Genomic DNA, 25239 nt, shown 5'->3' on the forward strand with positions numbered 1-25239 from the left:
GGTGTTAAGTGGTTACTGGAGCCCATAGACATCTACAACGTAAATGCGCCACCCACCTCGAGATATAAGTTCTAAGGTCTCAGTATAGTTACAACGGCTACCCCACCCTTCGAACCGAAACGCATTACTGCTTCACGGCGGAAATAGGCGGGGTGGTGGTACCTACCCGTGCGGACTCACAAGAGGTCCTACCACCAGTGATTACGCAAATTATAATTTTGCGGGTTTGGTTTTTATTACACGATGTTATTCCTTCACCGTGGAAGTCAATCGTGAACATTTGTTGAGTACGTATTTCATTAGAAAAATTGGTACCCGCCTGCGGGATTCGAACACCGGTGCATCGCTTCAACACGAATGCACCGGACGTCTTATCCTTTAGGCCACGACTTTATCTTGAAATTGCAATAAACAATACAGCAGGAATAGGATCTTTCTTTGTTGCTTTTGTTTTCATAACCAAGCCAAATTCGTATAAGAAACGATGAGTTAATAAATAATAGCTTTAAAAAAAACAAGCTTTAAAAATAGTAATTCAGTAGTTATAATATAAATATTTTAATAACATATAATTTTAATAATATCTTAAAAAGCACCCGAGCATTTTTACAATAAATTTATTTTCTATGTTTTAGATGGATTTTCTCTAAAAGAATGTTTTTTAAACTATTATTTGTTAAATATGGTGCTACAATTAAACATCTCAATAATAAGCTATTAATTTGTATGGCGATTGTATATTAGACTTTGTTAATATATATTTTGGAAGAGCTGTTATAATTGGCAACTAGCCTCAAAAAGAAATCGCTAATCTTGATTATCCTAGTAAGGATAACGGGTCTAACTGCTTAAAATATTGAATTATCGAATCTTGGCATAATTATCAAGGACCGATGTCCTTGATAATTATGCCAAGATTCGAGTTAATCCGACAATTCGAAGGGGTCAAAATCATGTTCCAAATGTCCATTACATACATACTAACATATGAAGCAAATAAAAGGATATTAAAAGTAAGTGTTTAAGTCTATAGTCGAAGTTATTACGTTACAGCTTGTTCCACAGAAAACCGTATCAACCATACATTTATAAACCATGTCAATTAGTCATTTCACGGAATTAGCCTGGTGTTAATTTATTGCCGGAGCCCATATACATACATCGGCAACATAATTGCCGCCAACCATCTTGAGACGTGAGTTCTAAGTGTCATTTTTATAGTTCAATGCCCGCTTCACCCTTCAATTTGGTGGTGGTACTTACCCGTGCAGGCTTACAAGACGTCCTACCACCAGTAAAGATTGCCCCTTCTGCAGGATAGCCGTTGGAGCACCGTGGTATGTGAGGAATGTTGATATTCGATCGATCTAAATCTAGAACCGATACGTAAGTATCTTAAGGAAGCGTCAGAACGCTACTTTATAAGAGCGGCGCGATATGATAACTCTCTTACCGTGGCCCCCGTTAACTACATATCCGATTTAGGCGACAGGGAAAGCAAAGCCGCCGTCGCCCAAAACATATCTTGTCGGATCCTACGGATCCGCTCTCTATGCTTTTAGGCTCTTCAAGTACCGGTCATCGTCCTTTTGAAACGAACGAGTGAACTAGCCCATGGACACAACCCACTGAGTTTCTTGCCGGATCTTCTCAGTGGGTCACGATTTCGATTCGGTAGTAGCTTCAGCGAAGCATTGCTTTTGCTGGGACCAGTGTTGGAATTTCTCTCAGGTTGAACTCGTGAGCTCATCTCCAGTCCGCGGATAATTGGAATAGCCCCTTAGGCTTCCAAAGATTAGGTAGGACGCCCTGCCATCACTTAAGCCACCTTACGACCACATTAATCTAATTTAATCAATAACAATTTTAATTTATCTAATTGTATCCTGATAAAATTGAACACACACGTTAGCTGTACGGTATCCTTGTTAAAACTCTCAATGTGTTAATCCTACCGCAAATCCCTGTAAAGCTCGATAAAGTGAGCTTACTTCGTTTTGTGCCAGTCAATGCTATCGAGTCTGCACCCCATATGGGGAGATCTCTATCGGTCGAGACCAGTGTCCTCCGCCGTTAAACCGCCACTTATCTCGCAAATTACACCGTTTTACCCAATCCTCTCGAAAACTACGAAAAGGAAGACTTTTTGCGACATGTAATTTTTGTCCCTTACTATCAGTCTGGGAAAACTTTGGCAATAAAAAGAACTGGTGTCAATATTACGTTCCATCGATTTAATACTACATGTAGTATTATTATATTAAAGAACCCATAAATGGAACAATTGGGCATGATCATCTAAACGTTCTTCATGAACTCTCAGAGAGACTCTGACAATAATTTGAATTAATATTTGTATACATGAAACAAACAAATGTACTTTAAAGTTAATATTCTTATTTCGTAACAAATATTTACCCAGATTATCAGTTCATAGGCACTTTGTTATATTCTAACTTCAAATTGTCCAGTAGTAACAAAAACTTTTACTATGGTTGCAAAGTCAACAGTGTAATCGTCAAGTCTTATCGCCAAAATTTTACGTAGTAGGGGGGTAGAAAAGCTTACCGATCGCCAGTTGAAGTCCGGACGTAGGATTTTATTGCCATTCGTATTGTCGGTCCGAGATTTACTTTGACGTGTCGGAAATTCGTTTGCTAACTCTTTGTCGGTTATTTTTGAATCTCTATATTATTCGGGATACATTCGCTGCGTGTTTTTTCAAAGTCATCTATATCATTCGCAGCTGTAATGAAATCAAGCAGAGTCTATGCGGTTAGCATAAAGTTTTAGCTTTTTTCATAACACCGTAAAATTAAAATACTACAACAAAGAAAAATGTGAGTGTAAAATAAAATTAGTCTGTTTTGCGAAACCGCAAGCGTCGGTTAATTACACGATTACTCAATTTCCCGGAGCATGGCCTAACAAAGCGAAACATGCCTTCACAGGTGTATACCAAGTGCGGCGGGTAATATGCATCGAGCAACACATTAACAATGTTTCCGTGAAAGCCTTTGTCTGCACTCAACGAATTAAGGCGAAAGGAGGAAATTTAAATACCGGGCGGGACTGTTTTACATGTAAGAGATGCACTTTGCATCTAATGGTCGGTTAAATGAGACTACGTCATGTAAAAAAGCTATGAATTTTTATAAAACAAATCAATTTATTTATTTTTAATATTATTATATTTTGTACACACAGCTGTTAGAAGAAACACGACAATAAGGATACAGAGTACAAGAGCACTACTTATTTCATGTTGAAATCTCTTTCATATATTTACTTTACTTTAATTCGTGATATTGTTTCATCTCAATAATTTTACCTTAATATACTTTATAAACAATTCTAAATTATTGCATTAATATAGTTAATTGAATTCGTTATAACTTCTCTCTTTAATACATCCATGGCTTGAGTTTTAAGTGTTGCAACACCAGAAATTTCCTTATTGGAGGGTAATGGAGACTAAAACTGCAATTTGCAATTTACGGGCAGTCGGACAAAAAGAAGATTACCAGTGACACATCCAGCTAAATTACGCTTCAATGCACTGCCTATAGCCTCTCCCTGTATCAGCGTCGTTTGTGGTAGACACTCGTCGCCACACAAAGGTGTAAAGGGAAGAAAACTCAATTAAAACAACAGCCACTCGACTCGATCCGTTCACATTACCAGACTATTAAATCCGCTTGTAGCGTTTAAGTATGTTTGACTTGTGTGACAGTAGAGACTTCATGAACATTCATCAGTTTGTTTGTAACGATATGGTGTTATTTAGCTGAATATTGTTTATCGGAAATAAACTATTGCTTATTTTAGATTACTATGACTTTCGTTTTCCATAACGTAGAACTGTGATATTTTTACTGCTGTGCTTAATAATGTGTAATGGTTTGATCTTCTCGTGATCTCTCGCAAACAATATCTTGTGAAAAACAACTTATATAATTTGAACCCCAGTATTTTTTTATTTATTGCTTAGACGAATGAACGACGTCACGGCTCACCTGACGCTAAACAGTTATCGAAGTCTATACACATCCCAGCTTTATTTCTTCATGGTGAAAGTGATTCCTGGATATGTTTTAAGTACGTCTTGCATTAGAAAATTTGGTACCAGTGTGCAGGATTTGAACACCGGTATAGTCGTATCACCCGATTCCAGTACACGGGTCCTTATCCTTTAGGCCACGATGACATCAAAAATATACCGACGTTTTGGAGTGTTTAAAGTCGTCGTGGCCTAAAGGATAAGACGTCCGGTGCATTCGTGTTGAAGCGATGCACCGGTGTTCGAATCCCGCAGGCGGGTACCAATTTTTCTAATGAAATACGTACTCAACAAATGTTCACGATTGACTTCCACGGTGAAGGAATAACATCGTGTAATAAAAACCAAACCCGCAAAATTATAATTTGCGTAATCACTGGTGGTAGGACCTCTTGTGAGTCCGCACGGGTAGAGGTACCACCACCCCGCCTATTTCCGCCGTGAAGCAGTAATGCGTTTCGGTTCGAAGGGTGGGGTAGCCGTTGTAACTATACTGAGACCTTAGAACTTATATCTCGAGGTGGGTGGCGCATTTACGTTGTAGATGTCTATGGGCTCCAGTAACCACTTAACACCAGGTGGGCTGTGAGCTCGTCCATCCATCTAAGCAATAAAAAAAAAAAAAAAAACCGAATTTATCAACTCAATTTCTGTTTATTAATAGCTTGAACAGAGGGTGTTAGGCTGGTCATTTAGAGAAAATAGGTACATGAGACCTTAGCTCTGAGAGTACTTCTTGGCTACTGGCTAGCTGGCTTACTGACACTTTTTCGATATATGTATAATGTCGATTAAACTTATACATAAATAAAGGCTTACTTTTCTGAAGCTTCAATTTTTATTGGGTATGTATAAAAACCAATACACTGAACGCATTTGAGTCGACTATTATCAAAGCCGGCAATGTGACTTTTGGACAATTATTGGTAAATCAGAAAAACGATTTATTGACTTTGTATTCCATTGGCAGTCACAAAACTCTTCTGAACGACATCTTAGATAAATAACAGGTTAAGTATTAACCTTTATTTAATGCAGGTTTTGAACCATATTCTTTGAAGGAGACGATTATATTCAAATCAATCTGTATTGACATATCAGTAATATTTTTTTGTCCAAATGCACAGATTGCCACCTTTGATAATAGACGACTCATTTAAGCTATTTTGCTAGCTATTCATAACACAATGAAAATATCAACCAATAAGAAATATGGGGCAAATTAAGAATTTTTTATTTAATTAGATGCGTTATAAAAGGTTTGTGAAGCAGACATAGTGCATCTATTTCAAATTAAATTAAAACACAGAATAAAAATGCTCCCGCTGTGGGTGCAAACGATAAAAATTATATTGTTTGGGCGTATTTTATTATAAGGCGGGTAATAGTCGTTATTCGGGACACCTCTCGAGGCTCTACAGGGTAATTCATTTTCAAGTTGGCTCATTAATTAATTGGCGTCGGTCGCGATGGCCCGCGTGCTTTTTACGACAACAATAAAGTCTTCTACGCGGCGGGTGGCTTCATTACCCGCTACAGAATCTGAGGTAAAGTCACAATTAATTCTTGTAAACTCCCCTTTTTCGGATGTCATTTAACGCTCGGAAATAATAAATCATAAATAATTCTATCTATGTACGTATGTGTTTGGATTACTCGGGGTACACAAATAAGTATGCCTGGCTAATAGATATTCTCTTAAATATTGTTTACTATAGTAACAGTACTGCACTGAAGTAAAACCGAAATCTATAATACAATTGTGTATTTTTGTTAAACGTTATTAACAACTTTAAGTTTTTTTTATTGCTTATATTGGTGGATGAACTCACAGCCCACCTGGTGTTTAGTGGTTACTGGAGCCGATAGACATCCACAACCTAAATGCCGCCACCCACCTTGAGATTTATTTATTTAGTCTTCTTACAAATTAACAGTATAACCAAAACATTTGTAAGGTATTAATAATTTTAGCCTAAGTCATTTCTAGCAACAGCTATAAATCGCTGCAAACCATCATTGAATATATCCATTTCCGCAGCATAGGCTAGCAAGCCATTGAGAAGCGAGACAGCACGATGTGTCGGGGAGTTAGCGGTGTGCTGCGTAGGCGCGTGCGTGGTACTAAGAAGCTGCCGCTGGCGACGCACCCCTCCACACATGCATCCGCGCATTTAGCCATCAGGCACATATAACGACACTAATTCCAGTGCAGAAGAGTTATCAATTTTGTTATGCAATAACTGATAATAATGTACCATAAGAGTCATCTTCCGTCTCAGCTCAAGAGTAAGATATGAGTTCTAAGATCTCGGTATAGTTACAATGCAACCCTTCAAGCCGAAACGCATTACTGCTTCACGGCTGAAATAGGCAGGTGGTATCCACCCGTGCGGACTCACAAGAGGTCCTACCACCAGTAATTAAGAAAATTATGATTTTGCTGGTTTGATTTTCATTACACAATGTTAGGTATTACTTTACCGTGGAACTCAATCGCGAACATTTGGTAAGTACGTATTTCATTAGAAAAATTGGAACCCGCATGTGGGATTCGAACATCGTTGTATCGCTAGATACGAATGCACCGGACGTCTTATCCTTTATGCCGGCCACTCACGTGCGCGGGAACATTTGTACAATGTACGAATGCTCGCGCGCATGTGAAGGGCCGTCAGACATTCATTCGCAAATTTAGCGGTTGTGCAAATGGGTTCGATATTCAATTTGCGAACCCGTTTGCGCTTCCTCCTACACTTGTTTACGAAGGTCTCACGAATTTCTCTTCTTTTTTAATTCGTCAATAGAACATTGAAGAGAAAAAGAGTTTTTAATTCTTTCCTAGGCGTCATTAACGGCCATTCGGTTGTTATGGGATTTCTTTTGAGGGTCCCATATGGTCGATTCATTTTGTAGGAGTTCAATGAGCTCCATCACCTTGGTGTTGTTCCAATCCACGATGAAGGTACGCTACGCAGTAGACGTCACGGACTATGAAAATGGCGAAACGTCCGTTACCTTCGCAATCGTGGGCGCAACTTTGTAGGCAGCGGCTTGGCTCTGCCCCTGGCATTGCTGAAGTCCATGGGCGACGGTAACCACTCCATCAGGTGGGCCGTATGCTCGTCCGCCTACAAGGGCAATAAAAAAAAAAAAAGAAAAAAAAGTGGTCACACGAATGTGTGGGAGACTACGCGAAGGATCGGGGGTTCGCACGCTTTGATGTCCGTTAAAAAACCGACACAGCTTGGAAAACCGCGAATGCAGCTAAAACTTTGCATAATCATTTGCAAATGTCGTCCTACACTTGTGGGTTTGCGTATTCGTGCGAATGTGAGTGACCGGTATTAGGCCACGACGACTCAAATACAATTATGATGTATTGTGCTTCGATGATGGGTTTCGCAATCCCAACCATTTCTCTCTATTCGTCTGTACCTGGCGAACCTGACATTGAAAATTCATTGTCATGTGCTGCATGGAGTCAAATTGAAGCAGTTTAAACCGGCATACCAATAACTTGAACTTAAAATGCTTATGGACACGGATAAAGCCAAGGGTAAAGTTAAATAACTTTCTACCACTAAAGACTATTTTGGTTTGAAGGAGAATGTTTCACGGGGCTCGAGAAACGCCGAAGAGTGAAGCTCATTCCAGAATCGGCTTTTGCCATCTGCCAAAGTCGTTGGCTGAAGTAGTGTGAGCAGCCGGAACAAATCAGACTCCGGCTTGGTATATGATCAACAGAAGGTCTGCAGAGAGGATTCATGTTCCTATATACCTATATATAAATATATATATTTAAATGGTTTACGATTGCGTTATGTCAAAATTGTGAAATGCTAGATTGTATGTGTTCAAATCCGAAAGGTCGAACGGCCCCATATCGTAAAGACACAGTTTTCTAATAAGTTTGTTTACAGAAAAAGCTGTAAAAACATTATTCTTTCAAAAACAAACAAACTTGAAGACATATTATTTGGAAGAACAATTAAATCTAAACAAGCAAACTGATCTGAGTAATTAGCCAACTGAAATACAGAACAAGTAATAAATTTTCTTTGCCACAGCAAACACAAGACTACGTTTCATTTTACGCACATTTAATTATAAGCTGCTGTGCGCAATTAAACAGTTTCTAGGCCAATTCGGTTTACGATCAAGCCTCCTTTCAAGGCTTTTCGACGCCGCAATCAGTTTTACGATGCTTTCTGTCAGAAATTAGCGATTTTATTACTTTACTGAACGTGTCCTTTTGCATGCCTAATGGTTCATTGTTTACAAAGTACATTAAAATACAATTCCTATTGTTATTTCATTACTAATCAGTAAAAATAATAATTTAAAGTAAAACCTCTAAATCATTTGTTTCATAGTATCGTACTAAAATGCACTCAGGTCAATAAGTACAAAATGTAATGTATTTATGTAATGTAATTTTCTTATAAATTGCACATTTTCTTCAAGTGCCGAGAGCATGTACGGAAAATTATAAAATTTAACTCACGTAAATTACACATTCAGAGTGAATGTGTACAATGTTTTACCAAAACTCACCCGTTGTTAGCGTCGTATCCCCCAAGACAGACAGCCAGAAACGCGAAATTTTGTGGCACTTTTAATAGCGGGCGGCGCGCGTCGAATGTAAATCACCAGCCACATTCGCGGGACTGGCAACACCTGACTGCTCGAGATAAGGCTTTGACATACCAGTGACTTCGTGTTTTTCTCATTTGCTTCTTGATTACAGAAAGAATGTTATTGTTATTTCTAGTAACAAGACTTCTTAAAATAATCCATGCCTAAATAATTTTATCACACGGTTGCAGAAATCGGCCACTGCTGATCAAGTTTTGGATAGAAACCGCTTACTACCGACAATAGCTTATTTAATAAATATTTTATTGTATCGTAATTGATAAATAGTTCCATATTCTGTCAGAAGAGCGTACATGAAGAATAATGGCATGGTTCGTGAAAGTGTGAACGGAAATAAGCATTATCAACCGGACGATGTTCTCAAAACATTAAAGTGACGTTCCTCCCTCCATAGTCTACTCTGATAAAAGAGCGAGAAAACCATTTCTTAATAAAATCTAGATGCCTAGAAAGTAATATGAACAGTTTTTCGGGAAATATATCTGGGGTCTTCTTTTTTTTATATACTCTCAAGAGACCATTTATTTACTATTTCCTCTTAACATAACTCATGCAATGAAATGGCCCTTTTAAATAGCCGTATTATAGTTTAAAAATCATTGTAGCTTTTCCGAAAGCACACAAGACCACACCTTTACATTCGACTTCTGTAAAACCCCACGTAATTTTATAACTTTTCAAACTTTCCGTGACAGAATTGTGGCAAGTTCTATAAATAATTCCACATTGGAGCCATTACTTACAGTCTTTGAAGCTTGAATTGAAACGACCCGATTTATTGTAAATTATATTTATTACACAAACACGTTATTGAATTTTTAATGTCATTTTAAAAGAGTTACAATAGAAACAATTATAACCTAAGTCATTAAATTTAAATTTCGATCCTTTGCATTCTCGTAGCGCTTTTTAATTCGATTCCAGTTAGTAGATATAATGCTACTGAAGGCCTGTATGGATTGTTACCAGCGTAAGGCCTATTTCTGCTACAAACATCAAGATACGTCAATAATCATTACAGTACCAATACAATTTGATAGTTCAGTACAATGCGGTGGGTTGCCATATTCACGAATTCCGAAATCGCTTAAAAATAACGTGCCGTGTATTAAGTGACCACCGGAGCTCATAGTCATCACACTCTTTAAGCCGGAATATTTTATTCCCTCATTACTACAAATACATTGTTACTAAAAAAAGTACAATTTTCGTAATTACTGGTGGTAGGACGTGCGGTGAGTCCGCATGGGTAGCTACCACCACTCTGCCTTTTACTGTCGTGAAGAAGTACTAGGAACTCTTGTCTCAATTGGGATGGAAGCATCAATGATGTCTACGGACTCCGGTAACCACATAGCACCCGGTGGGCAGTTTGGCACAGCCGCATCTCTAGATACGAAAATACCGCGCACCTTATCTTTAAGCTACGATGACGTTTTCCCTTGGGCATCATAAAAGGTGTCCAGGGAATTCCCAGATAATTAGCGTTATTCAGTATTAACGTAATGCGATCGTCAACTGACATTTATTTAGTGGTAGCGTGAATTGTAAACTCGTGAGTTTTTTATTTATTTATTTTTTATTGCCTTTGTAGGCAGACGAGCATACGGCCCACCTGATGGTGATTGGTTACCGTCGCCCATGGACTTCAGCAATGCCAAGGGCAGAGCCAAGCCGCTGCCTACCATCCTGTATTTTTGTACCCTGAAGCATTCAAAGGTTCTAGTTTGAGAGGTTCGTTCAGTCGGCATTACGTTCAATTGTGACTCAAACCTCACGTCTCAAGGCGACTGACGGCATTCACGTCGTAATGTGAACACGTTGGCTCTTAAAAAAAAAAAAAACTAACAAGCAATTACTCGGTATTGATAATAAAATATTAACAATAACAAATAGTAACATAACTACTAAAACATATCTTATTCATTATAAACTAAGTCTACATGGATGGTTCTACTAATTAAACAACAATATATTTTACTCTATAAACATACATAGTTTATTAATCTAATTACATTAACCATTTAATTAGCACCATCATTAAGTACGAGGAATTAAGTTCGTCGCGGGCGTTATAAATACGACAGGTAAGAATGTAATTTGTCTTAATGTAAGCGAACATACCATTTGTCTTGTATATTATTATAGTTGTAATTCATTGCGGCTATAAAAATGTTATGATATTTATAATTAAAACTACGTTTAAGGTTTAATCCCCTACTTTATTCATTTTATTGTTTTCATCCGGTATACTGTTATCGTGATGGCTTAATGGTCTCATTACCAGGTCATAAAATCTTTAAAAAAAGACTTCTCGTAAATATAAAAACCCAAGTCAAACAGAATGTCAGACCTCAGATACTCTTACTACTGTGTTCAAAGAAAGGTAATTATATTATTTATATTTATTTTAATTAATAGACGGTAGTTAGCATAATACTGAAAAGATCAAAGGTAATTCAAATATCAAGGTATTGACACCTTAGTCTCGCGGCTTTTTGGTAAGTGGCTAATTTTGGTCACCCGCCAAAACTGTAAAGAATTTGAAATATTCGTAAACAATAAAAATATTACTAAAGGCGAGATTAAACCGTAAAAATAATTTAAATTATTTACTATGTTGCTGAGTGTTACCACTTTAAGAAAGTGAAAAAGAGAGTTGCCATTTTACTGTTTATTTGATTTCAATCGATATTTTTTGTTTAGCACTCTAACCAAATTCCATTATTGAATATACAATAAACTTGTTCTCATTCTGCGAAGAAAATCGGGGCAAAATATATTTTTATAAATCACAATACGATTTTACAATTTTAAACACTAAGTATATTTAATTACGAAATTAATAATACTAAAGACGATTGAAACATTAATATACATATGTATATTTATAAATATATGAATCAAATAACCTAAGCGTTTCAATTATCTAATCTAAATATAATAACATATGTACGTAAATTAAAACTATTAATCAAAAATAACGTAACAGACAAACATAAAACATTATTTATTGAACCTTTTTACAAGTTACCGTAGGAACTACAACACACATCTAAATATAATTTTAATATAAATTAATACACTTAGTACACGATAGATACACTTTTTGGTCCCTCATTCTGAGATACAAAAATATCACCATTGAATAAACAAAATAATTCATTTCCATATTTTCACATTTCAAATTTATTTTTATTGTGCGCCATATTCTGTGTATATTGACAAAAAAAAAATGTACCTACATTTTGTATTAAACAAAAAAAAGCTGAATTCGAGCGTGTGTATCAGTAAAGAGTGGACGCATTTTTAACCGACTTAAAAAAGACGGTATTTTTCAATTCGGCACGTACTTTATAATTACTACCCTAGCTTTTAATAGTAATCTTTCCAGGCTTCCTTTCCTATAACTTACATACAGTATAGCATTTACTTAAATATGTGTATAAATGTATTTATATAAACATATTTCACATTTTCCTTGGAATCACGTGACTAGAACGAATCCAAGTCACAATTAAAAATATATCTTATAAAAAAACCATAATTCGGTTCCTTTCATTTACTTGTCTCTCCGTTAACTTCGATCTAAAAAAAAAATAAGTAAAAGATTATTAGAACAACCAAATATCCTCAGGGCGCATACAGTAGGTCATAATAATATAAGTCGCATAGTCTTTTTACATTTTGAGGTTGAATTTGGTTTAAGCGAAATTTCGCTTAATACGCGACATATTATATATTTGTAATTAAAGCTCCGTTTTATTTGGTATTACTATCAACAATTCGATGTTTTTAATCCAATTTCAATTGAATTTACCCCATTCAAATAGCCGAAAAAGGTTTTTTATAAAGATAATTTTATCGAAATTTTAAACTTTAAATGGCTCTCCTGCTGTAAAGTTGTAAAAATGTCGCTTAAACCAAAACCCCTCGATTTCAATATGAATGCCCCCCCCCCCCCACCATCTCGAGACATGTCGAAGTCTCAATTGGAGACATGATTGGATGAAGGGGATATGACACACAATTTGTTAATTTTGAGAAAACGGGCAACAAACTTTTGTTACTAGTACTTTTTCTTCGTACATAACTCCTTGATCACATGCACTACCTAAAAATAGCCTTTAAACCCGGAGCTGTAAAGTCTAATATGGTTTATAGGCACATAACACCTTCATTCAATGTAAAAACTCAAGAATCTTAAAAATGGTACTTAACCCCTTCATCTACTCCTGCCTTCAATTGTATTATTGTATTACGATTATCTCAGCCGTCAAACCAGTCAAAGCATGACAGCATCGCAGCAGCAATAGGCAAGCGGCGGTGTCTATCCGTTTTGATTTTTATTACACGGCGTAATACTTTAATTGTGGAAGCCATTCGTGAACAACATGCAACAACCTTTAGAAATAAAGTGGCTTAATCCTTAATATTTTTTAATTATTTATTGATAAACGCCAAAAATGTAATTGAAGACTTGTATTTTTTTCATTTTCGATTTGAATACTTTAAGCTTATAGCTTTAAAGCTTAAAGTATGCACTTGAACTAAAAGAAATGAAAAAGTTTAACTATGTCCTTCTCTAGATTAAAATTTAAATATAATTTAGAAACTGTATGTATTCTATCACATGTTTATAAGTCGATCGAAATATAAAACTCATTTTCTTAAAATTTTTAGTTTAGCCACTTCAATTGCAAAGTTGCGATGTGTTAAGCACGTAATTTTAATTTATTTAAAAGTGCCTGCTGGATTCGAACACCGGCACAGTCGCATCACTCGATACGATTACACCGGGCGTCTTATCTATTAGGCCAAAACTTCAACTGACTTTGGCTAACTGATACGTCAGAAATAAGCAGAACAAGTCACAAGATAACTCAGGTTTTATCACCAGTAAGATAATATGCGATTACTTAATTATTATTATTTTTTGTTAGTAATGCAATTGCTATCAAGTTTTGGTCAGGCGCTTTTGTATTAATAATTTGTATTAATAATAACCAAGGAACGTTAATTATTTATGCATTTTAATAGGCGGGCATTTTATAAACGCGGGCTGCATTTGAGTCGTCTATTATCAAAGGTGGCAATCTGTGCATTTGGACAAAAAAATGTTATTGATATGTCAATACAGATTGATTTGAATATAATCGTCTCCTTCAAAGAATACGGTTCAAAACCTGCATTAAATAAAGGTTAATAGTTAACCTGTTATTTATCTAAGATGTCGTTCCGAAGAGTTTTGTGACTGCCAATGGAATACAAAGTCAATAATTCGTTTTTCTGATTTACCAATAATTATCCAAAAGTCAGATTGCCGGCTTTGATAATAGTCGACTCATTTGATACATACAAACGAATTTGGATAATAGCGACATTGGGGTAAATAATTTTAAGCCATAAGAGCTTCAATCTTTCTAAGTATAACACTTATTCATAATAACATGTAAATGAATTTGTAATTAATGAAAAAGTATGAAATACAATCAGAATTATGAACCTTGTAATTGTTTTTTGCGCTGTGTACAGACACTTAGGAAATAACTTTTACTAAATAAAACTAGTAGGAACTAGAATTTTCCATTCGGATAAATTGTTTAGTGGGTACATAAAATAAAAGTTACAGTCATGAGAAAACGAATCGAAGATTCACATTTCTTGAATTAAAACCATTAGAAGAAAAACGTAAGTTGTGAAAGCACAGCTTACCAAGCTTTGTAATGCAGAGAAGGTTGAGGAGCGACACAGCTTCAGTCTACGTAATATTAGTAAAGCGGCTAAATTGCAGGACTATATACAATGGTACTAGAAAAACTAAAAAATATATATACCGTAGATAATACACAAACATGCTTAAAAAGAAAAAAAACCAAATGACACAGACTTTAGAACTAAAAGAAGATGTCTAGCTAAATAATCTTCCAATTCGTTAATAAATAACAAAATCAAATAAAGAATTGACAGCATGACAAAAATTGTTCGATAAAAAAGATGACGTCATAACGAATTCGAAAATCGAATAAATATATTGACATAGGTACGTCACAAATGAAACCAATAAACAAATAGAAAGAAAACAACTAGGACTTTTTGGCGGGAACGCGAGGAGTGAATTCTGTGATTTGTTTTATTTTGTCTGTTTAGTGTTTCTTCAGGTTTCAATGTTTAATAACGGTGGTTTATTAACTGTTTAATATTTGTGAAAGTGTCTCGGGATCCTCCAAAAAGTCCATGGAAAAAGTCTCAGTAAATGACCACCATTTTACTGCGATTATATTTTGTAAATTTAATTCGTTTAAAACCCTAAATAATTAAAACGACGAATTATAAAAATCTTATTACTTGACGCTGGCTAATACGCAAACCGTGCCGGAGCCAAAAAATAATAAAGAAGAAGAGGAGAAAACAACTATGTAAAATCATAGATCGCACAACAACTAGACAGGTCACACTACCTTGTCGAGTTTGGCGAGTATTAGCGGCGAGGAGGGCGCCGGCGACTCGTCGATCGGCGACAACGTGCGCCGCGTCACGCCAGCGTTGTCGTGCGCCTCGCGCGGTAGCCACCTCCATATCACCGGAGTGAATAGTTCCGCGTCCATCTTGTTCGTCTGTTTCTTATCGAACAACCAACCGACCAGGGCGCCCACTATAAGCGTGCTGACGAGGCCCAGCGGCGCTATCCAGTGGTACGATACCCGGAATAGAGGGAATATTGTCTCTGGATCCTGATTTAAAAATAAACATCATTGTGATTCGGGAGAATATATGTAGTTTTTTTTTTTTTTTTTTGTGTTATATTTTTTTATTTATTACTTAGATGAGTGTACGAGCCCACAGCCCACCTGGTGTTAAGTGGTTGCTGGAGCCCATAGACATCTACAACGTAAATGCGCCACCCACCTTGAGATATAGGTTCTAAGGTCTCAAGTATAGTTACAACGGCTGCCCTACCCTTCAGACGAAAGGCATTACTGCTTCATGGCAGAAATAGGAAGGAATATATGGAAATTACTAAATTTCAGTCAAGTACTCACCAAATCAGAGACAGAAACGACAGTCGCGTTTCTAGCGCATTCGGCTGTGATGTTCAGAGGCGGCGACCTCAGTCCTTTGGCGGCAGCCGCCTGAGTTCCTAACGACGTAGTGCCGGCCACTAGGGCCCCGGCTATCCCTCCCGCTATGGCTCCTCGAGGTCCCACCCACCAGCAGACCATGCCCAGCGTGAATATGCCGCATGTTGTGCTCGCTGCGATTGCTGATAGAGCCGTTGCCACACCTATCGGGGAAGTAGGGTTTTTAGCTTTTAATACCGGTTCTGACGTAGCGCCGGACAACTAGGGATGGGGATGCAGCTGTCACAATTCAAGGCGATTGCATATTGGTATACTCAAATAGATAGAACAGAAATAGAATAGCCAAGCATCAGTTCGCAAACTATGGAGAACATCTGTCAAGGCTTTAATAAACAAAACTAGAGGTCCCGCAGTGTCGAAATTCGACTATAATTAATTGGAATTGTAAGTTTGTACACTATTATGATTGTGTTTTATACTTGTATAATAAAAAATTTCGCTAAGGCTACTCTGTAAAAAAATATTAATAAAGAAAAGCAATATTTAATCTATTCTCGATTTGACCAAAGACGTCAAGAACAAAAGTTTGACAATAAATAGTATGCATGCGTGTGTGCGTCAAATACATGGTATATAGTGTGTGTAATGTTTTCTTTATTGATTTAATGTATCTTTTATGCATTATTTTAAAAAATATATTAGCATTGTGCACTTCTTCTCTATATTCTCTATAAGTGTGGAAAATTTCATACTCCTCCTTCCGCGCAATTTTCGTAAAAAGGGATACAAAGTTTTTGCTTCACGTATTAATATATAGATACTCAAATAATAGAATAAGGCCCGACAGTCTTATCAAGTAAGCCTCCTCTAGCCTCATCCTATCATCGAATTTTACTTACCAAGCACGCCTCCAAGTTTCTCAATGACGATCAACATGACCACGGAAACGATCGCCAGTATTCCGGTGCACAGTCTCGCGATTAGCCCCTCGACGAGCGGCCGGAGCCTTATGCGCAACCAACCCCTAAGGATGTCTTCCACTGCCACTAGGGCACATGCATTGAGAACTGCTGACAGCGAACTATGAACACAAATTTAAAACAATACTCAACTTTCAATTAAAACCACGAAATCGTTCGCACCATTTATTTATTTAAAAATTCTTGGAAAACATTATATACAGTCGTGGTCAACTAATTAGGGACATTCAAGATAGTGAAGGGCTATAACCGGTTATGTACATTTAAATATAAAACCCTATTGATTTCTCAGCACCTATTATTTGCATAATGTGGTCCGATTATTATGCTATAAATGGCTGTAAATAAAAGATTTAATAAATAGAAAAAGTATTTAATATCAAAGATTAAACATGTATTAAATATTAAGGTACAATTCTGTAGTGGACATTTAATTAAGGACAGTAAAGTATAATGAAAAATACAGTTACACAAAACTTATAATCTTCAGTGTTATAATATCTTTAACAGCTCCATTTTATTACGTGTAAAATCAGTACCCAGTAGCAAAACCTTTGTTAGTAATTACCGCTTGACACCGATGTGGCATAGACATTATCAGTTTCTGACATGTTTCGACAGGAATGTTTGCCCATGCCTCACAAAAAGCTTCATGAAGTTCATCCAAATTTGTATTACGATAAGTGGCAACTTTTTTCTTGATTTCGTGCCAAAGGTGCTCAATTGGGTTGAGGTCCGGGCTATTTGTTGGCCAATCTAGCACCGATACAAACTGACTGGTAAGAAACGACTTGACTGAAAGGGCGGTATGTTTCGGGTCGTTATCCTGCTGAAACGTCCACATAATAGGGAGATGCTCCTCAGCATAGGGAAGCATAGTTTCTTCCAATAACGTCTTGTATTGATGTTGGTCTAAGTTACCCTGAACTTTCCTCACAGGTCCCACTCCACGTCCAGAAAATGAACCCCATATTTTAATGTTTCCACCGCCATGTTTCACCTGTTTTTTTGTGAATCTTGAATTCATTTCCGCTTATACAGGACGCCGTACATATTGCCTTCCATCTGAAGAAATCAAATTAACCTTGGTCTCGTCAGAGAAAAGTACATGTTGCCATTGGGTGTAGGTCCAATGTCCATATTTACGTGCAAATGCCAAACGAGCATTTCTATGTTCTTTCTTCAACAACGGTCCTTTGCGAGCCACTCTTCCGAACAACCCTGCTTCTACCAAACGTCGTCGAACGGTTCTCGCAGATACACCGGCTCTTTCGTTTGCCCCAAACACTTCGTGTTTAATTAAAATAGAGCCTAGAAACGGATCTTTCTTAGCTAACCTGGTTATCATTCTATCTTCTTGCGGAGTCGTTTTTCTCGATCTTTTTGTTCTGAACACATTTAAAGTTGTGTTATAGCGCTTGAAATGTTGCACTGCATTGCATACCATAGTTTTTGAACAATTTAAATGTTGTGCTATCCTTCGGTATGACCAACCACGCTCGACAAACTTCATGATAATTTTTCGTAGTGTTGGATCGCAACTTTTATTTTTGCCCATTTTTCTTCAAAATAATTCTCAAAACTTAAAATAAAAAATCTGGATTGCCGCCAAAACGACCACTAAACAATAAGAAAAGAAACAAAAAAGTATTAAAATTCCAATTATGAAATTAGAACGCCAATACCTCAGTGTCCCTAATTAAATGGCCAGCCAGCATTCTTTGAACCAGTAGCACTATGATAATGTATCAGCTATACTGTAAAGAGGTTTAATGTTTAAGAAGTTGTTATTGTTTGTATAATCGCGCACATAAATGACTAATTACACTTACATGTAAAAGATATGGAATATTGCTAAGACACGTTGGAAAATAAATAAAAAATTCACAATTTGGCTTAACTAGAGATCGTCCCTAATTAGTTGACCACGACTGTATATACTAGCTTTTGCCCGGCACTACGTCCGCGTGGATTAATTACTTTGGCATAACGCTAAATTTTACTCCCACTTCATTTATGTAGAAAGTGAAAATATTTTTGAATTATAGAATGTTAAGGAGCTATTTAAACCCCTATTTTGAAACATTCTTTATTGGTGCTCCACTTGTATTGATCTTACCGCGATCTTATATAGCCTTATAGCCTTCCTCAATAAATGAGCTATCTAACATTGAAATAATTTTTCAAATCGGACCAGTAGTTCCAGAGATTAGCGCGTTCAAACAAACAAACTCTTCAGCTGTATAATTATTGTGAATTGTTATTCGTAAAATGAATACATTTTTTTTTATTAACCTTGATTCAAAAACAAGTTGTAAAATGTCATCGTTGTTGACACTGACAAGAACTGTCTGTTCTATTTGCGGATTTTTAAGTCATTTCTGATTCGTGTTATATAAACAACTTGTTTGTTCCGTTAGTTAGCTGTAAAAATTGCTACCAGTTAACAAACAACAGGGAATAAAAGTTCCGTCCTTTTTTTTAGTGCTTTAATGAGTGGAAGAGCTCACGGCCCACTTGGTCTTGGTAATACGGCCCTGATGGTGAGTGGTACCGGTCACCCATGGACTTTGGCAATTCCAGGGTCAAACCGAGCCGCCCAAATTTGCCTATCGAAAATCTTAAGTGGTAAAATCTTAATCGGTAAACCGAAACGCATTACAGCTTCACGGCAGAAACAGGCAGGGTGGGGTACCTCCCCATGCGGGTTCACGAGTCGCCCTACGACCAGTAGTGTTCAGTATTTTAGACTACTTTATTAGATTACAATGCTTACCTCAATCCGGCTCCAAACACTCCGGCCAAGAAAACACCTGCCAGTCCAGGTAAATGCTGCATCCTCGCCACGTATGTAACAAAAGCCGGCAGTAACCTATCGTCCACTAGCGGTGCTCCGCCGGGACTGCACCCTCCTGTCACCCACGCTGTCCACGCGGCCAGACCGCACCACACGCACAGCGATATAGCCAGTATCGCACCGATACAGAATATTCCTAGTGCGCTGCAATATATCATAGAGGAATGGATTCAGCAAGTGTCACGAGTTACAAATGTATATAAGAAGTTCAGATCTCGTATATTATCTATAGTTCCGTTATTTATCCGGCACGCTAAAGGAACGGCAATTAAATTTCGTTAAAGACCAGGCAGCTTGCCGGGAATTTAATCGATAATTAGCGGCCTAAGGCTGGGATTCCCAAAGTGATCGATATTCCCAGGGATTAACATAAGCGAAAACTGATTTTGGATTTAAAAATCGACCCCTATTCATGATACCGAATAAGTTGCGTTACGTGTACCAATTTGTTATGTACAAAACTGACTAATATTTTAGTAAGAAGTATCATTGTTGCACTTTTATTTATCGAATTTTTTGTCTATTTATTTTCTTATAATTTAATGAGAAACAGATGTCAAATTTACTCAACTAACCAACCGTTTTTAACCAAAAAGTTTTTTGTATTAATTAGGAAAAAAACTAGAGATAGAATTTTAAAGTTAGGGGCCATCCATAAAGTACGTCACACGAATTTTAGGACTTTTGAACCCCTCCCCCCCTCCTTGTCACAGGTTGTCACATTTTTATAACCCCCCCTCCTGATGTGACGTCACACATTTTTTAAATTTATGTATGTATTTAAAAATAATCGAGAGAAAACAGCTATTTTCATTTTTTACTTATTTTTATTAAATAATAATCTAATAAAATCAACATAAAGTCCAACATTTCATAAAACTTTTAATTTTAATTTTAAAATTTTGAATTCACATACAAACTTTGCGTTTTAGTATTTTAAATTTTAACATGTGACGTCACAAAAGTATTGACCCCCCCATGCCCCTTGTCACACGATGTCACACTTCGGTGATACCCTCCCTCCCCATTAACGTGTGACGTACTTTATGGATGGCCCCTTATTTGGTTTTAGAGGGGCTTCAGTTGATTTTGAAAAAGGGGTATCTTACCCAAAATAATTTGGTAAGCCCTCAGAAAAATATAAATTTCCCGGACGTGGATGCACATTGTGCGTCTTAGCCTGAGTGCAACTATCGTTCATGACAATGTAAATAAATTTCACCACCATTTCATGAGTACTCTAAAATATCCAAAGGCATTACGAAAACTATCAAGGAAGCATTATGCAGAAAATATTGTTCCAAAGAATTATTTTAAGATAGGACGACTCTTTTTGGAGCCGATATTTCAAATTAGTAGAGGTAATATATTTTTTTAACTATTATTAATTAAGATTAATGTTTTGAATTTACGTGATTTCAAAATTTATGTATAGTTTTATACGGAACAGCTCTTTATCTCTACGTAAATCAATTACTTATGATGATCTCATAACTAAATACAACTGAACATACATTATTGACGGAAAATTCAATCTATAACCTTTTTTTAAAGGACTTCAAAATGGGGATGTCTAATTCGGACCGTATGTTTTTTATATACGTAGATATGTGTCTCAGTTTCTCCGCCGTGACTGAACAGATTACGTGGATTCTTGTTTTGATCGCTCGGATTCGACTTCAAGGTGGTCCCCTTTTAATTGGGTTATTTTGATTGTGTAGGTACTTCGGACCATTAAAATAATATAATTCTTTTCAACAATATTTTCGATTAGCAACGAATACTTCTCACAATCTGTGGCTGAGTTTGTCCCCAATTATAATTTTACTTCTAACTTTTACTCTAGAATTCGATAACATATAATTTTTTGAGCTATTGCATAGCTTCTATCGCGGGCCTTGAGCGCGGCTACTGAATCAAGAAATTCAGTAACGAAAATAACCTGACACCCTCACTACGCCTACTATGTAGCTCACGTTCAACACATTCACACGTTGCGCTGCGTGTAGTGTTTGTGAATAAGCGCGCGGCGTGACGTCGCACTGCATGATGAAAAGTCTGCCCATCTCTCTCTCACGCGGTCTAGCTTATGAGTGTGAAGGGGACAGTTAATGTTTTGCTTTTGTTAATGTTTATAAATATAGCGTGGTGTTATTTTTATTATTGTTTAAATATTAAATTATAGTTGTCTAATTGTAATTGCATAAGTTGATAAAAAATGCTGCTTTGCAATAGCTTTACCGCGGCAGTCAGTCCCCGTGTGCCACAAGTCTTTTTAAAAAAAAATTAATCACTATCGGATTCTTCTAATAAAATTAAATTTTAGAATAATTTATATTCGGTGCACTCTTAATAGTCCCGATAAAAGTGCACCCAATAAAAATTGAATGGTGGTGGATAAGAAACTAATATTAATTTATAGAGATACTCACGTAATAGCTTTCCTTTTGGTAGAGAGGGCTATGTAACGCTGAACCATGGTCTGATTGACGGAGTTGAAACAGGTCCAGTAGAGGAAGCCGCCGAATATAGCGCCCCAGCCGGTCTGCCGTTCGTATGGCGAAAAGTTCCAACTGTCCAGAGTAAAATTAAAAATAAAACAATACTTCTGAAAATGGATAAGCCCTATCCCATGATCGACAAGCAAATCAAATTGTCTCTTCGTAACAAGATAGTGTAGTGCATGCATACGGTCATGACTTATGCAAGTGTAGTCTTCGCCCGTACCCACGTAAACAAGTCTCCATGTTTTTATTAGGATAGCCGTCGAAGCGCTGTGGTATGTGAGGAATGTAGATCTTTACGACGATTAAAAATTCGAACCGTTAAGTAAATATCTGAAGGCAGCGTCAGAACACTTCTCTAAGAAGATGGCAAGGCACGATAACGGCATGGACTAGACGATCGCCCCAGACACGTGTTTTTTTTTTATTGCTTAGATGGGTGGCCGAGCTCACAGCCCACCTGATGTTAAGTGATTACTGGAGCCCATAGACATCTACAACGTAAATGCGCCACCCACCTTGAGATATAAGTTCTAAGGTCTCAGTATAGTTACAACGGCTACCCCACCCTTCAAACCGAAACGCATGACTGCTTCACGGCAGAAATAGACGGGGTGGTGGTACCTGCCCGTGCGGACTCACAAGAGGTCCTACCATCAGGGAAAACACGTCATTTCTGATCCTCCTCCCGATAAAAATTCTCGCAATTCTCGAATCTTACTTTGACAATTGCAATCTCCCTGATTGATTGGCGACATCGATGATCGCCTTCACTCCGCCCACAGCGATGGTGCCGGCGGCCGCCACCAGGAACACTCCGATGAACATAACACCGGTCTGTACTGAATCCGTCCATACCACGGCGCGGAGACCACCCTGGGGGCCGTATATTTTTAACAAACGGCATCATAATAATATGACTCTTATTTGCTTAGCCAATTGTTAACATTTATATGTACTAATGGAGAAAAGGAAAACAGAGAAGTCGATGTATTCAGAAAAAGGATATGATTGCTGTTGATCGGAGATATACAAAATTTATGCACAGCGTAATAAAGACATGTAGGAATAATTAAAAATTTGGCGTGGTCTGAAGAAGTCTTTACATATTTAAAATTACCTACTGTAGCATTGCAATTATTAATTTATCGATTTCACCCATAAAACATGCAATCCCTGCATGCAAAATTTTTCTCCTATTAATTCCATTGCCCTAAATAGTTGAATTTTGAGTAACTCTTAATGAACTAAAGTTATAAGATTATGACACAAATAAATAGGTATACAGTGTAAATAGGTGTAAGTGTAAAATAAATAAGTGTTACATATACTTATATAGAGTTCATTATTGCATATTATGCGTGTTATTTTGGAGATAAAAACAAAATCAGCTACTCACTAATACTGTGTAAAGCCCACATATGACAACCATAATACCACCTACGGCAAAGACATTGAATCCTGTCACTGGAAAAAAATAAAAAGAGTTATAATACTGCAAATGCTAAATAAAAAAAAAAATACGATGAAATATAGCCCTTATTTAATTTTGTAGATGCAACAAGGCAACTGGATAAATATAGATACTGTTCACTTAATATGAAGCTTATAAATATAAAGATACATTAATGTCAAACATGCAAATTAATATTATGTATGAATAAAATGATAGAGGCACGCGGTTATGTGCGCAACACGCAAAAACAATTGGATAGATTTTTACGATTTCATTTGGTTCTACGAGTAGTATAAAAGTTCTTCTACATATTATATAATGTATTATTAATTTGTAAATGAGTTTACTGTAATGACCGATAGACGGCGTTATTTCTTATAGGTATCGCACTGTGTTTACGGATAATTTAAAAAAAAATACATTTCCAAGCTATATTTTGAAATTCTCAGATACAATGATACGGGTATGACCAGGCATGCAATACAAATTGAGATAGAAAAATTGTATGCTCATGCCCCAAATTAAATCAGCGAAAGGACAAACTAAATATTTCGACAGCTCATACAATATACAAGTGTCGATCTTCGCAATAGACCTCCACAATCTGTGTGGTTAGTGCGAGCTTTTTAACGTCCACGATAGCGTAAAAGTTAACCCAATTTTGTATGCAGTTGGAACAGCGCCCCTAACGGCAAACGTAGGCAAACGATCCCATTCCATACAAATATGAGTTAACTTTTACGCTATCGAGAACGTTAAAATACTCGCACTAAGCACACTGTTCCCTTGTTGTTCCGTGCAAACTTCCTCTATTCACTCTTTTACTTTTCTGCTTTTTAGTTCTGAATTTCTATCTGTCTATCATCATGCATTTCAGCATAAAGGTCGGGACAGTCATGCTTGTTTTTTAATCTAATCGCTGTCAGCTTATTCTGGCTTCATCTAACTCGAGCTCACGGGGCTCACCCTGAGAAAATTTTGCTAACATCTGCCCTAGCAGTGCTAAGCTGAATCTACCGATCGGAATCGCGACCGACTGAGAAGATCCGGCGATAAACTTAGTTGGTTGTGTGTGTGGAGTTGCATTCGACAAGTTCGACAAGAACAGCGACCGATCATTGCTGCAATGGAACTTCGACCTATTACCTCAAGACATACTATATACATTTTACATATGGTTGGGTTCAGAGGTCATCTCTTCATCTCATAAAAATACACTTGAATTTTTTATTTAATATGCGCGTAGAAAATAGTGTATGCTAAACAACCACTCATTATCACGATGCTCTTAAATTATCAAAACACACAAAAAATACGATAACAAGCATACATATTCTATTATCATTTCTTAAAATTTGAAATTATTTTACCTCCGACACTCGCTTATCGCGGAAAATTTTATTGCATTTACATAGCTGTTAAATTTTACCTATTTCCATTCTAAGAGTATAAAATACGTACAATTTCAACAATCTTAAGGTAGACTTTCCCTAAGTCCAAAATAAACTGTGCTTGTAAAAGATGAAACTATCAATAAACATAGTCTATACCAGAGTCATATATATGTTTTTTACTTAGAACATATTTCGCTTAGAGCTTCATAATGATTTTATCACTAGGGTTGACTTTTCAATTAACATG

At 36.8% G+C, this 25239-nt stretch overlaps 1 protein-coding gene across 1 annotated transcript in view; it reads right to left on the reverse strand.

Moving 5' to 3' along the window:
* Positions 1-9493: 9493 nt before the first annotated feature.
* The window catches only part of LOC101740151 (sodium-coupled monocarboxylate transporter 1), a 44501-nt gene continuing 28755 nt past the window's right edge, over positions 9494-25239 (reverse strand). The window contains exons 6-13 of the mRNA XM_004929303.5: positions 23542-23609; positions 22864-23018; positions 22071-22211; positions 19558-19782; positions 16701-16882; positions 15763-16004; positions 15181-15453; positions 9494-12307 (exon numbers count right to left, since the gene is read on the reverse strand). Coding sequence (XP_004929360.1) covers positions 12278-12307; positions 15181-15453; positions 15763-16004; positions 16701-16882; positions 19558-19782; positions 22071-22211; positions 22864-23018; positions 23542-23609 — 1316 coding nt within the window. The 3' untranslated portion in view covers positions 9494-12277. The remainder of the gene's footprint in view (positions 12308-15180; positions 15454-15762; positions 16005-16700; positions 16883-19557; positions 19783-22070; positions 22212-22863; positions 23019-23541; positions 23610-25239) is intronic.

This window comes from Bombyx mori, chromosome 4, assembly GCF_030269925.1.
Source record: "Bombyx mori chromosome 4, ASM3026992v2".
NCBI classification, from domain to species: domain Eukaryota; kingdom Metazoa; phylum Arthropoda; class Insecta; order Lepidoptera; family Bombycidae; genus Bombyx; species Bombyx mori.